Raw genomic sequence first — 13794 nt, 5'->3', positions numbered from 1 at the left:
GACATTTGATTCATGCATTGTCTCCAACTTTACACAAGTGTGCAAAATTTCAGATCGATAGGATAAGTAGAAGTGTGTTAAATTTCGATTACAAGATTTGTAGCAGACAGACAGACAGACAGACAGACAAGAAGTGAAGTTAAAGAGAAGTGTTGTAAAAAGAAAGCCTTCGGGTTCTTTTTTTTTTCATTTTTAGCAATATTTTTTTTCGAGGATTTTACTGCGGTGCGACAGCTTTCTTTAGCTTGATTTCGAGCTCTTGCGTATAGGTTATAGTCAGCCTCGCTACGAGTCTGTAAATAACGCTGGTAGGCTTCCTTCTTTGTTTTCAGCTTAGCTAGAACTGTACTGTTCATCCACTGAGTCTCTTTGGCTCCACCAAGCTTAATTTTAGGTATACACGCATCAACTGCAGACATAACCGTGTCCTTGAGAAATGACCATGACTCAGCCACATTCACATCCTTAATACTGTTCGAAATATTCACTGCATTCACTGGCTCACTGAGTCTATCATAGTCGCCTTTCGCAAAATTCAAACGCTCACGCTTTCGAGGCGTATTCTCTGTACAGCACTTTAGACTGAAAAACAATGATCGGTGATGGCTTTTGCACAATGGAGCCTCGTGACGAAGCTCATCTAACATTGATTCATCACTAGTAAACACCAGGTCTAGAATATTGGGAGTCTGTTTACTTCTATGATGGGTTGGCTTAGGAACGTGCTGGACTAGGAAGGAGTCTCTCACAGACTCCATGAACAAGGATGCTGGGTGATTCTCATCCCTTGGAGAGGATCCATCTGTCCAGTCTAGCTCTGGATGATTAAAATCACCAACGATCAACGTGTGTGACCTACGGAAAGCCATGCTCGGTAAAAGACTGTTTAGTACTTTATCGTTATCGGAGGAACTGTTTGGTGATCGATACACGACGCCTATGAGGAGGCTATCTTTGCCTTTGAGAGAAAGTTCGCACCACACTGATTCTCTAGCTGATTGATGCTCTGCAGATAACTTGATTTGCTGGGCTCCATAAAAGGTTCTAACCCACAAAGCTACACCTCTACTGCACTGCTCTTCATTTAAGTTATGAAAACAATCAAAACCTGGCAACTGAAATTCAACAGGTACAATTTTCCCCCCGTGATTTTTAGGGAGTGTTTCTGTAATACAAATAATGTCTATGCACTCGTTTTCGATCACAGTTAACAGCTCACTTTTTTTTATTCAAAACAGAATCCGAATTTGTGTAAAAACATTTTAAATCTTTTTCGTGCACATTCACTTTGTTGCATGCGTTTACTTCTTACATTATTTACACGGGTACATTACATTACACGGGTTTTGCCCCTCTCACTTTTAACTCGTCTTAATTAAAACGCTAGGCGGCGAAAAATCTTTACTTTTGGTCGCATGAGTTAGTTATATGTATATGTAGTAATGGTTGAAGTTCCTTGAACCAAATACTAGTAATGCGTTCGAAAGAATAATTGAAAACTGTAATTACATATAAGGTGTTTTTAGAATATAAATGTTTAAAAAACGACGGGTAGGTATATATGGTGCACAGTTATACCTCGAAGGAATGGATCACCTCGAGTCCCCTTTAATAGCAAGTACCAGTGTAACTTGATGACCTTTCATACGAGATGTATAGAGCAGCTGCAAGGCATTGACCCTAGCAGGCTAGCAGTCTAGCACCAGCAGTCTGGCACCTGCAGGCTTAGACGGTAGGTCTACGTGCGGCGGATCCATCTGCCGACTAGCTGGAGCCTGGCCATGGGCATGAGATTCGAGAGAGAAGTACAACTCGTATACGTTAATATTTTGTTTTAAACTGACGTTCATTTCTTTCAGGTAAAAAGTACCTGAAATATGTTATAATTCATGTATCACTTTTTTTTTCTTTTGGGTCTTGGGAATAAAGTTGGGATATGCAACAGACATTTCCGAATGCAGACAGTGTTGATAGAAATGTACGTATCGCCTAATTTTTTTATTTATTTCTTTAGCTAATAAGGTTCTTGACAGTCCTATGCTTCAATGCCGAAGATACTATACTTAAGTTAATACTTATACATGGAGCTAGTCTTGGACTTTTGGCTAGTGATTCATCATGTTGTTCTTGAACGGTGAACCCCACTAATCATGCTCTTGACCAGTATTATAAGGTTTTGATTAACAAGCAGTAAGGAACCACATGTAAACCTTGCTTCTAAATGAGTAGATACTCCACTAAGTGGAGTATCTGTATCTGTTTGCTGAGTGGTGCTGTGGTGGGTGGTGACTTATGTGTCATTGACCTTTGATAATTGCAAATGCATTTAACCATTCCCTGCCTTGTAAGGGCCCGTTACCTATAGGCTCTTGGCCCTAGTATCTGGCATGAAATCTATCTACCTTTTGGGCCATGACTACTGACTAGAGCTGTACCATCAATTTTGGAACTGCGAGATTCCTGCAAGATGAATTTCCTTCCATCTAATTATTGATAGAAGTACAAAATTGGGCTGCAAGATTCCAAATGTACAGGGTGATTTGTGCTTTTTTTTTGTGGGAACTTCCTGATTTGAGAGCTCAATAAAAAGAACCTGCAGCAATATCATAACACTCTCACAGGCATCAGCCCATCAGGCATTGGTTATCTGTCAAGTTGTCAACCACCAGTCCCAAAATGAAATTTTGAGAAAGTATGAATGATGCTTAAATAAAAAATCCTCTTTATGTCAACTTGTGAAACCAATTAATATCTAAGATCTGAAATGGTACTTCTGATTTAGTATGAATGATGAAAAAATAAAAATTACTTTAAATACTAATAAATAATAATATACATTTTGCTTCTATTTTAGTAATGAACTCATGATGTGTAGTAAGTATTCAATCCACTGCGCACTGCCTACTGATTTTAACTCATGTTACCAGCCTAATACCAGGTGTCAGGTGTGCCAGATGCAGACTGTGTAGTAAATTGAGCTTAATATTGATTAAGGATGCCAAATATTTGCTCTAACATAGCCATGATATTATCCTGTGTGCTGTGTCAGTGTGTTGTTTGGTGTTTGGCATTTGCACTTCTCCATGTATTGAAATTTTCTAAGATTTCTGATGCCAATCTATTTATATCATATTGATGGATCAATGATCATCAATCAATATACCATACTGTGATTGGATCTGATACAATGCATGGATATCAATATTTAGGTTTATGTGGCTTCAAAGTAAAGTTAATAAATGCTGCTCTCTTGACCTTGAAGGCCCAAATTCATAGCCTTACTGAAATGAATAGGCAGGGAAATGTTTGTTTTTGGCCTTACAAGCAAATTTCTATGAATTAATGCTAATTTGTGTGATTTTCCTATGCAGAGGATAGGAATATCACTTTGAATTGAAACAGTTCTTGAAATGTCTCCTTTACATAAGGATTTAAATAATATAAGCAAGCCTAAGGCATTGTGGCATCCTTCTGGAAGATACATTTCTGAGGGTTCCAACATAAAATGCTTCATGCGCTCTGTTAATGAGGACTTCAATCTTGCAATTGGTAAGTAGTTTATTAATTTATTAATAGGGAGCCAGCATTTTTCCAGCTATTTGTCAATCTTTTAGCCCATTCATCTAGCTTCTAAAGAAGTCAAGGATGTCTTTTAGACCTTGCATTTTCTGCCATTGTGAGTGAAAACAATTTATACAGTTACATTGTGTAAATTTAAATATTAATTCCTAGAACAAATTAATGCCAAAAACTTTGTTAGAGTTTGTCTCAAACATTAAATTATACTAATTTCCATGGTTTCTGATCTGATTGTTAGCGAGAGAAATTTGCAAACTTAGTTTTATTCTCTTAACCTGTGATCACACCCAATTTTACTTAATTCCATCTTGACCAAAAGTTATAGATTATAAATGATTAGGTAATCTAGCCCTAAATAATTTTTGTGTAAGATGTAATTTAATGAAAATTTGTTTTACCAATTCACGCTGTAATAATATGTGTATAAGTATAATATGTATACTATAATAATAGAATAACATGTACTGTAAAATGGGGTAACTTTGATCACTTTTTTTCAAAATGATGCCATTTTTTTACTAGATAAGTTAAACTTAAATTGAAACATGCAAAATACAGGTCTATACTCTAGCTTTACTCACCATAAATTGCTGGCTCCTGCCTCTCATAGTTTTGATGTAATTTCAAAAAAAGTGATGGTCTTTGTTACCCCAGCTCTTGGGGCTTCTTTGACCGGGTGGTAAAATCAATTTTATTTTTTGGTAAAATAACTCCAAATAACTCCAGGTTGTGGTGCATTGTAGTAGAACTCTTCTAGTTACATATGCAAAAGACAAATTTTAGGAAAGTGTCATAGTTTGCAAATGGGGGGCACCGCCCCCAAGTGGGCAAAATGTGACCATCTAATGGCAGCCGTGACGGCCGGTTGGTAACATTGACCGGTTTGGAAATTAAGTTATAATTACCATATATAAGACTCTGTAGAGTCTGAAACATAAAGAAAAAAACATTAATAGGTGTACCGGTATCAAACATAAAATATGTTACATAGGTACCTAAGGTAATTTTAACTTAATTTCCAAGCCGGTCAATGTTACCTCGTCACGGCTGCCATTAGGTGGTCAAAGTTACCCCATTGGGGGGCAGTGCCCCCTATTTGCAAACTATGACACTTTTCTAAAATTTGTCTTTTGCATATGTAACTAGAAGAGTTCTACTACAATGCATCAAAACCTGGTGTTATTTTACCAAAAAATAAAAAAATTGGAGGGGGTACTCCGACAGGCTTTAAATAATAGCTCTTTTTTGTAAGTCACATTTTTAATTTTTTAACCTATTAGATATGCAAACTTTTTAAATCTTTCTATTGTGTTACGTAGCCTCAGTATTAGGCCTTTGATGGCATTGACCAAATTTTTCTATGTCGAATCGTTTTTGAGTTTTGGGGGTTTTTGTTAAAAAAACGAAAAGTGGTCAAAGTTACCCCGCCGGTTGAAGTAACCCCATTTTACGGTACCTTTATAAGCTAGAATAATACAGGGTCCACCGAAAAAAACCTCCCTGATTTCAATAGGCTTTTGCAAAAATCATATGACACATACAAAACAATTAATTTTATTTGTGAATAGCTTATTTGATGCCATTTTACATCACTTAGTGCACTTTACTTGGTTTTGAAAATTATGTTCGATAAATGATGTCCCCCATTGTTAAGACATTCACGAAGTCTTTCCCTGAAGTTGCCCATAGTTCTTTGTGTAAATTCCCTTGTAATGGCTGCCACTTCCTGCATAATGGCCTGTTTTAGTTCTTGCAGATCTGTGACGATGTTTGTACACTTCAGCCTTTAGGTAGCCCCACAGAAAGAAATCGCAAGGTGATAGGTCGGGTGACCGTGGGGGCCAGGAAATGTCTCCTCTTAAAGAAGCAAGACGTCCAATGAACAACTCTCTTAACATTTCCATGGACCGGCGAGCAGTGTGAGTCTTTCTGTGGGGCTACCTAAAGGCTGAAGTGTACAAACATCATCACAGATCTGCAAGAACTAAAACAGGCCATTAGGCAGGAAGTGGCAGCCATTCCAAGGGAATTTACACAAAGAACTATGGGCAACTTCAGGGAAAGACTTCGTGAATGTCTTAACAATGGGGGACATTATTCATCAAACATAATTTTCAAAACCATTTAAAGTGTACTAAGTGATGTAAAATGGCATCAAATAAGCTATTCACAAATAAAATTAATTGTTTTGTATGTATCTTATGATTTCTGCAAAAGCCTATTGAAATCAGGGAGGTTTTTTTGGTGGACCCTGTATGTAGGTACCTCAGAATATTATGTATTATGGTGAGCAATGTCCTTAGATTTTCTCTGTTTTGGATATTAATGAATATGAAATTTAGTATAAACACTTGTTGAAAGTGTATCTGTTCATTTTATTTACTTTGAACTTGTAGGCTATAATTTTTTGTGACTTGGAATGTTATTGAAATCTCTGTATGCATTGTATTAATTAAATTAATATCTGGTATGCAAGAACTTGTTTATATACCTATCCTTAAAGTTGTTCAAGTGCATCTTTATGCCAGCTCTAAATTTAATTTTATCCTCCCCATTTTAATTTTATTTCAGAAAGCTACAAAGAGTTGTATGATTGGTCAATAGAAAACTATTCTGACTTCTGGAGTCACTGGTGGAAGAGAGGTGGCTTTATTAGCTCACATCCTCCTTCACAAACTGTAACAGAACACAAGAGTATTGCTGAGCTGCCCAAGTGGTTTGTTGGGGCACGACTCAACTTTGCTGAGAACCTCCTGCGCTTCAGAGATGAAAGTCCCGCCATCATTGCACTGAGTGATTATATACGTATAGCTTTAGCTTGCTTAAATTGTAATTATATATATCTTTAGCTTGCTTAAATTATAAGGTCAATAAAAATTTTTGAGTAAAGAAAATGGGGAGTACATTCATCAAATCAACATCAAAAACATACCAGATTTGTCATAATTTCTAAAATTTAGATAATTACATTTCTGCTGTTCATGAGTCAACTGGGATCATTGTACTGAGTTCAAGGGCTATGGTGGTAGCCAACAGAGAAGAACCTAGTATCTCTCAGTTGCTTTTAATATTGGGAAGAGTTCAAATATTGAATTTTTCTGTTACAATTTTATAAAAGTTGTTTACTGCTTTTGGTCATACTGGCTTATATTTTATTATTCTACTGTAATTTTCAAAAACTGTAGAGATGCTTCTAAATTTGGTCATGCTTGCAAATAGAAATTTTGGCTAAACTTAATTGAAAACTCAGACTTGAATGTTAATGCCTCATGATTAATTAAATTTTTGCTCACATCAGGTGAGGGCGTCACTACTCCTTTCCGACAAACATACTGTGAACTGTACGAGTCATCACAGCAATGGGCCAAAGCCTTACGCAGAGCTGGGGTGAAAGAAGGCACCCGAGTAGCTGGCTACCTACCCAATGGCTGTGCCGCGGTCCATGCCATGCTTGGTGCCACCACCCTGGGTGGAGTTTGGTGCTCTGCATCTCCAGACTTCGGAGTGACTGGAGTGCTCGACCGACTCCAGCAAGTGCAACCTGAAGTACTTGTTTCTGTTGAAGCAGTTATTTTTAATGGCAAGGTAAAGTTTGCATTTATTTCTTCTAAAATATTAAATGTGAGAGAATCAAATCTTGAATGTCATTAAACTGAATACAATTATGTCCATTGAAGCTGTCTTGCAAAGCAAACTGCCCTTTGCAAAATCAATTTCCTCTAATTCATATAAAAAACTCTAGCAATGAATTCAGTGTGAAATAAAATCTTATATTGTTCCCCTCTTTATATCTAAGTTTATGAGGCGAATCAGGCCTAAATTAACTCTGAAATATGGATTGTAGGATCAACAATGCCTTGAGATCAGCCATCAGCATCTCGTGGTGTCCATCTTAGATGAAGCCTCATCATGTTATTCAGGATCAACAAATTCTAACTCTCTATCTAGAGATACCTACATTTATCATCATTAATGTTTTTTGAAAATGCCTGATAACAAGAGTTATCCTTTGAAAATAAAGGGTTATTGTGTTCAATAGTACTATTACGTAGGCCTGGTAATGATACCTAGTTACCTTTAATAGATAGAGGCTTATAGACTTCAATATAAATTTAGTGTAGCAGGCTATACTAGGTACATCAGTCACACCATTCCTAAAAAATTTTTAATAGTGATTGTGGTAGGTAGTGAAATTATTTGATGCATTTCAATGTTTAAATGCATTTAATGTTTTAAAGTATATCGTAATTAATAGTCTGAGAATTTCAACTCTTAACTAATCTATGGATCATGAATTTTTGACAAAATTCCTGCTATTTTGTTAAAAATTAACTTCTGATGTTCTAAGAGTAATCATCAATTAATTTCACTATGGCATATTAATGATTGATAATTTACATGATTGTTAATGCACTAATAGTGTGTGGCTGTGCCGCTGCTAAATTCATTTCAGAAAGCTACAAAGAGTTGTACATTTGTGTGTTACCTCATGTTTAGTAGGTAGTGTATAAGTATATTCATCAGTACAGGTAGACGATCACCTGGACAAGTTACGCAGAGTGGCAGCCTCCCTGCCCAGCCTGAAGCTGGTCATTGTCGTGCCTATTGTACACCCTGCTGGGGAGGTGGATATCAGCAACGTTCCTCATGCGTGAGTGAAGCTCTCAAACACCAACAAACATCAGCAAACGTGTCAAACATTGGTGATGGTTCAGAGCATACAGTGACATTGTATATAAACATTGCATATTAGTATATGTTGGCAAAATTTGTTCCTTTAAGCAGGTTTCATTGAAGACCAGAGAATTCGTTTTATTGACAAATTTCTCATTAGTTTTTTCAACAGATCGAAGAAGATTTTTCATTTGCATTGGTAAATCAAAAATCAGATTACCGAAGGACATTTTTATTTCTAGAACGATGTTTCGAATGTTTCTATCATTCATTATCAAGTTAAAAGGCGCATTGAGTGATGGAATTTGGGTCGACATAAGTACAAAATCAAGTAAATAGGATACTACTCAAAAATCGAAATTGTTAGGAATAATTACAAAATCGCAAAAATAATTAAGAATTAAAGCACCGAAAATTACTCCGAAAACAGTCTCAATGTTCTGACAAATCCAGTAGTTTGAAGGTTGATGGCTGGGGTCCTATCCTTAATGATGAGGGCCTCAGCTATCATGAGTCGGTTGGCGTCGGGGCATCGCATGACGACGCTGATGCATTCTACCAGCACCGTACGAGTGTGGTCTCGTTGTGGGCCTCTATCAGGTGGTTCTGAGGGAAGTTGGAGACTGAGGGAAGTTGAGGGGAAACTGAGGGATGTCTGAGGGGTTACTATTCGTTTAATATTGTGCTGACGATTTTATATTTTTGTTACGGATGACAATATGTACAATATTAAGTTAGCACGGTGTCTACATCTTATCTTATTCTAACAATACTGCCGAGATCACTACAGGACTCGCCTCTGGTCTTCATAGAAGGGCTGAAGACCTGGGCGGTTGGTGTGCGCGACTCTGTTTTCAGTCCGGTGCTGTGTCCGTCCGCGGTGGTCGTTTGTTTGGTGTGTCTGCTTGTTTATTTGCGTTGGTATGTAGTTTATGTATGTATGTGTATCCTCTTGATGATAGCTACTTGGAGGTGCTGCAGGGGTGTCGCTGAATCTAGTTGGCTGGGAGTCCACTGGGCCTATTCTTGGGGTTGCAATGTTATGTATCGGCAACACTGACGGTTTGTAGGAGAGGAGGGAATCAGCCACGCGGCCTAGCTCATCCAGGGTACTACCCTCGTGCGCTACCAATGTGCTTCTAATATCATCCGGCATGGCCTTCAAAAATTTGATTCTGATGATGTCATCCCCGACGTTTAGTTGGGATGCCATATGCTGGAGGTTCCGCAGGTCGAATGAGGGTTTTTGATCCATGAACTTGTTTTGATTGATGAGTTTCTCGAAAAGCTCCGGCTTAGATTCAGTAAAGGTAGAGATTAGTTCCGCCTTCAATGCTTCGTAGTCGCATCCATTAGCTGCTGCGTCGCTGAGCTTGTTCACGATGTCTTCAGGCAAGTTTCCATGGAGATAGGCAAACTTAGTTGCAGGTGAAGTTATGCGCGCCATGGTGAATTGTGACTCCGCCTGGCCTATCCAGCGGCTGATATTATAATGGTTGAAGCGAGGAATCTTGACCGACACATGGTGGACGTTTCCTTGGTGTTCTGGTTCTTCGGTGGCAGTGACGTTCTCGTTGGTGTTAGCGACGGCGTTGGCGTAGTTGGAGTTAGTTGCCATTTCGGGGTTTGTATTTTCCAGGCCGGTCAACAATATGGTTTGGGTGAATATCTGAGTGCTGTCTAGGTGGGTGTTTGTTCTGGGTCACCACTGAGGGAAGTTGGAGACTGAGGGAAGTTGAGGGGAAACTGAGGGATGTCTGAGGGGTTACTATTCGTTTAATATTGTGCTGACGATTTTATATTTGACTGAGGCTTCCCTAAATAGAGGTAGGTTAATAGGTGATGCTGGTCCGAGTTTCAGTTTATTAGTTTGATGTCAACATGTATGTGAAATAAGGTAAGGCCCAGTGTATAGATATCACAACACTTATAAGGAACTACTAAGGAGTCACGGTGGCAACCTCGCGTGACGGCGTCAGAGTAAGAGTGAGGGCTCGGAATAGGCCTCCGGGAAAAACGGAAGTCTTTCAAAAATGTTGCCATCGTTAGGTATCAAATTGTGCTATGGTTGCTGTTCTAGAGTTCAATTTTATAATTGTTCTTGGTGTCTACATCTTATCTTATTCTAACAATACTGCCGAGATCACTACAGTTCCTCGGTCCACCAGACTGAAGGTGGCACGTGAGACGTCGGCTTAAAGCCCTGATTGAAAACCGAGAGGCTTCGAACAGGCTCGGCTCTTCCCTAAGCGTTTCTTCACTAATTAGGATAGACTTTACTCCACTCGCAAATGAGATGGCGATATGAATTTTTCCATACTTACCCAGCTATTTATTTATAAGCGTCGACCAGTAACAAAAAATATGTAAACTTTGTATTAAAAGAGTTTTAATGAGAGGAAATTTCAAGAAACTTTGAATATTATTGTTCATCATGTCTGCGACTTTTTTACTTTTTTCGAGATGTTAACGGGTTGTAATTTTTATTCTCCATTGAATGGTATACTCTGCATTCCTTGATCAGCCTCCTTGTTGTAGATATTTTCTACCGAAAAATAGTTATGATCGAGCCTGCTGATACGCGGAGGGAAAATCCCGCATACTAGCTGCTCAAATGGAGGCGTTGTGCAATGTTTGAGGGGAAAGAGACGTCGTAAATTACTCAACTGTCAGCTCACGACGGGTGGCATGGTCAATGAGGGGCGAAGAATAATACGTGGCCAGTGGTCGGCCAAGTCCAATTAGTTATAGCCGACCGTTGGCCATTCCTCGGACACCTGAAAGCGATCAGTTGCCGCGAAGAAGGGTCTGGCTAGGATATCATATTACAAAGAGTACAAGCTCGAGGGTAGCGACTGGCCGAGCTTTGGGCAGATCAAGGATTTTACACGATGGTCGCGAAAACCTCGCTCTCAGACTTCGCTGCATTTTGACTACAAGCCTTAATGTTGTAGTTGTGAGCCCGATGTAGTCCATATTGGGGAGAAGTCTACAACCTTCTCTATTGCAAGAAAATTTATAGACTACATTGGTCTCTTGGAAAACTCCCGTTTTTTGCAGGGGTTATTGTTCATCACAAGATTCTGTATTTTCTTGTTTTTGTAATAAATCAGTAGTTTAATTTTATTATTAGTTACGTTCACGATGTTGTTGTGAACGATAGAATGAAGGATCCGTTCATCTGCTTTAAAACCGCTGGTCATTTGGTTCTCATAGTAGATGGTTGTGACGTTTACGTCAGTCTCTGGTTCGTGTTTCAGTCTGTTTTGGTACATTCGAAGTTTCGAAATTTCTGTGTCGATGGTTCTATTGGTAAATCCGTTATTGACCAGGATTCTTTTGCAATTTCTCAGCTCCGTATTCAAGTCATTTTTAGACGAGCAGGTTTTGAAGGCTCGTTGGATGAGAACACGTATTGTGCTTTTTTTTATAGCGCTCTGGACATTCGCTATCGGTGTTCAGGAGCACTCCCGACATCTGTTGGTTTTCTGGTTTTCGGTATACTTTTGTGACGAACGAATTATTTTTAGCTTGAACGAGTATATCTAAAAAAGGTAAGGTGCGATTTCGTCCGAGTTCGTAAGTAAACTTCAAGTCAGAATTCATTTCAAAGGCCATTCGTAGATTCATCAGTTGTTCTTCATCTCGAACGACAACGAAGATATCATCGACATACCTGCAGTATAATTCAGGCTTGATCTGTTCATCTGAAAGTACTCGATTTTCAATTTCGCACATATAGTATTCAGCAAAAGTAGGACGGTAGGACCAAGGGGACTGCCCATGGCTACGTCGTTGGTTTGTCGGTAAATTTTATTGTCCGGTATCCGGAAAGGTAATTCGGCAGTGCAAAGTCGAAGGAGATCGAGGAGAATTTTCTTAGGTATTGGTGGAGCCGGTAACGTTGGATGAGAATATACGTGCTTCCCAATGATTTCTAATGTTTCTTCAGTAGGGATGAATTCGAGAATTTTCTCTGGTGAACGCCGTTGTGAAGAGGCTGGTGAATCACCAGCCTACTGGTAACCAGTCCCTACTGATTCACCAGTCACCTACTGGTGATTCACCAGACTGGTGGACCAACGAATCACCAGTCTGGTGGACCAAGGAACCACCTGATGGAGGCCCACAACGAGACCATCATTCGTACGGTGCTGGAAGAATGCACCAGCGTCGTCATGCGATGCCCCGACGCCAACCGACTCATGATAGCTGAGGCCCTCATCATTAAGGATAGGACCCCAGCCATCAACCTTCAAACTACTGGATTTGTCAGAACATTGAGACTGTTTTCGGAGTAATTTTCTGTGCTTTAATTCTTAATTATTTTTGTGATTTTGTAATTATTCCTAACAATTTCAATTTTTGAGTAGTATCCTATTTACTTGATTTTTGTACTTATGTCGACCCAAATTCCATCACTCAATGCGCCTTTTAACTTGATAATGAATGATAGAAACATTCGAAACGTCGTTAAAGAAATAAAAATGTCCTTCGGTAATTTGATTTTCGATTTACCAGTTCAAACGAAAAATCTTGTTCGATCTATTGAAGAAACTAATAAGAAAATTGTCAATAAAACTAATTCTCTGGTCTTTAGTGAAACCTGCTTAAAGAAACTTTGCATGTTGCACATGCACTGACATTACATAGCATGCAGTGTTATTGTATATAAACGTTGCATATTGCACATGCACTGACATTGCATAGCATGCAGTGACATTCATACAACTAAGAACTATTGCATATTAATACAACATTCATCTTGAAACTGAACATTCGTGAGCAAACATCACTACCTACATATAAGTGTCTCCTTTTAGTGACGCGGTCGTCATAGATACAGAGTGTTGTGCATGTGGTAGGAGCTGCTGCACAATAATGCTTCTGTAAACATCGCTCATAATCATTTGTGCTCATTGGTAGTAATCTTTTAATCTTGATGCTTCTGTGCCGGTATTCTTAAAACTGAGACCCGGAGATTAAGAACTGAGTAAGTAATTGTAATACGCACGGCTTACCTTACACTTACATTCTCGCAATAATTTCCTCTGACTTCGTATTTCCCACCCTTGTTAGTTCCAAATTGCAATGATTAAAAAATTGCAAATGCATTTTTGTATTTTCCTAATACGTTGGGATTGCATCCAATTTTGCTTGTTTGTTCACGTCAAAAGTCCTTTGTAATGTTAATTCGTTTTTCAGGTGTACGGTACACCTTAATAAAGAAGCTAGAATCCGCTGCGTGTTTCTTTCTTGGACAGAATGTCCGAGCGGCGTGATAACATTAATAGATGATTAATGAGGCATGATAACAATAATAAATGATTAATATTATGATCTATTATACACAGGGTTCTCAGTGAGGACTTCCTGACGTCAGTCACGACTGACGAAGTCGTGCCCTTTGCGCAAGTCGCGTTCGACGCGCCGCTCTTCATCATGTTCTCCTCCGGCACGACCGGGGCGCCGAAGTGCATCGTGCACGGCGTGGGGGTGAGTTCACTGCATCGTGCACGGCGTGGGGGTGAGTTCACTGCA

The 13794-nt window shown here is 38.9% G+C and overlaps 1 protein-coding gene across 1 annotated transcript; it reads left to right on the top strand.

Annotated features, from left to right (window-relative positions):
* Positions 1-3386: 3386 nt before the first annotated feature.
* On the top strand, positions 3387-13749 carry LOC108676534 (acetoacetyl-CoA synthetase-like; the record flags this gene model as incomplete). The annotated part of the gene is made up of 5 exons (XM_018164621.2): positions 3387-3549; positions 6151-6372; positions 6878-7164; positions 8109-8230; positions 13608-13749. Coding segments are annotated over exons 1-5 (912 nt in total), but the record flags the coding sequence as incomplete, so codon positions are not given.
* Between the last annotated feature and the right edge of the window lie 45 nt (positions 13750-13794).

This window comes from Hyalella azteca, unplaced genomic scaffold (genome assembly GCF_000764305.2).
Source record: "Hyalella azteca isolate HAZT.00-mixed unplaced genomic scaffold, Hazt_2.0.2 contig15349, whole genome shotgun sequence".
Classification (NCBI taxonomy): Eukaryota; Metazoa; Arthropoda; class Malacostraca; order Amphipoda; family Hyalellidae; genus Hyalella; species Hyalella azteca.
The sequence above is the reverse complement of the archived record's forward strand: the minus strand, read 5'-3'. Positions and strand labels throughout refer to the sequence as shown.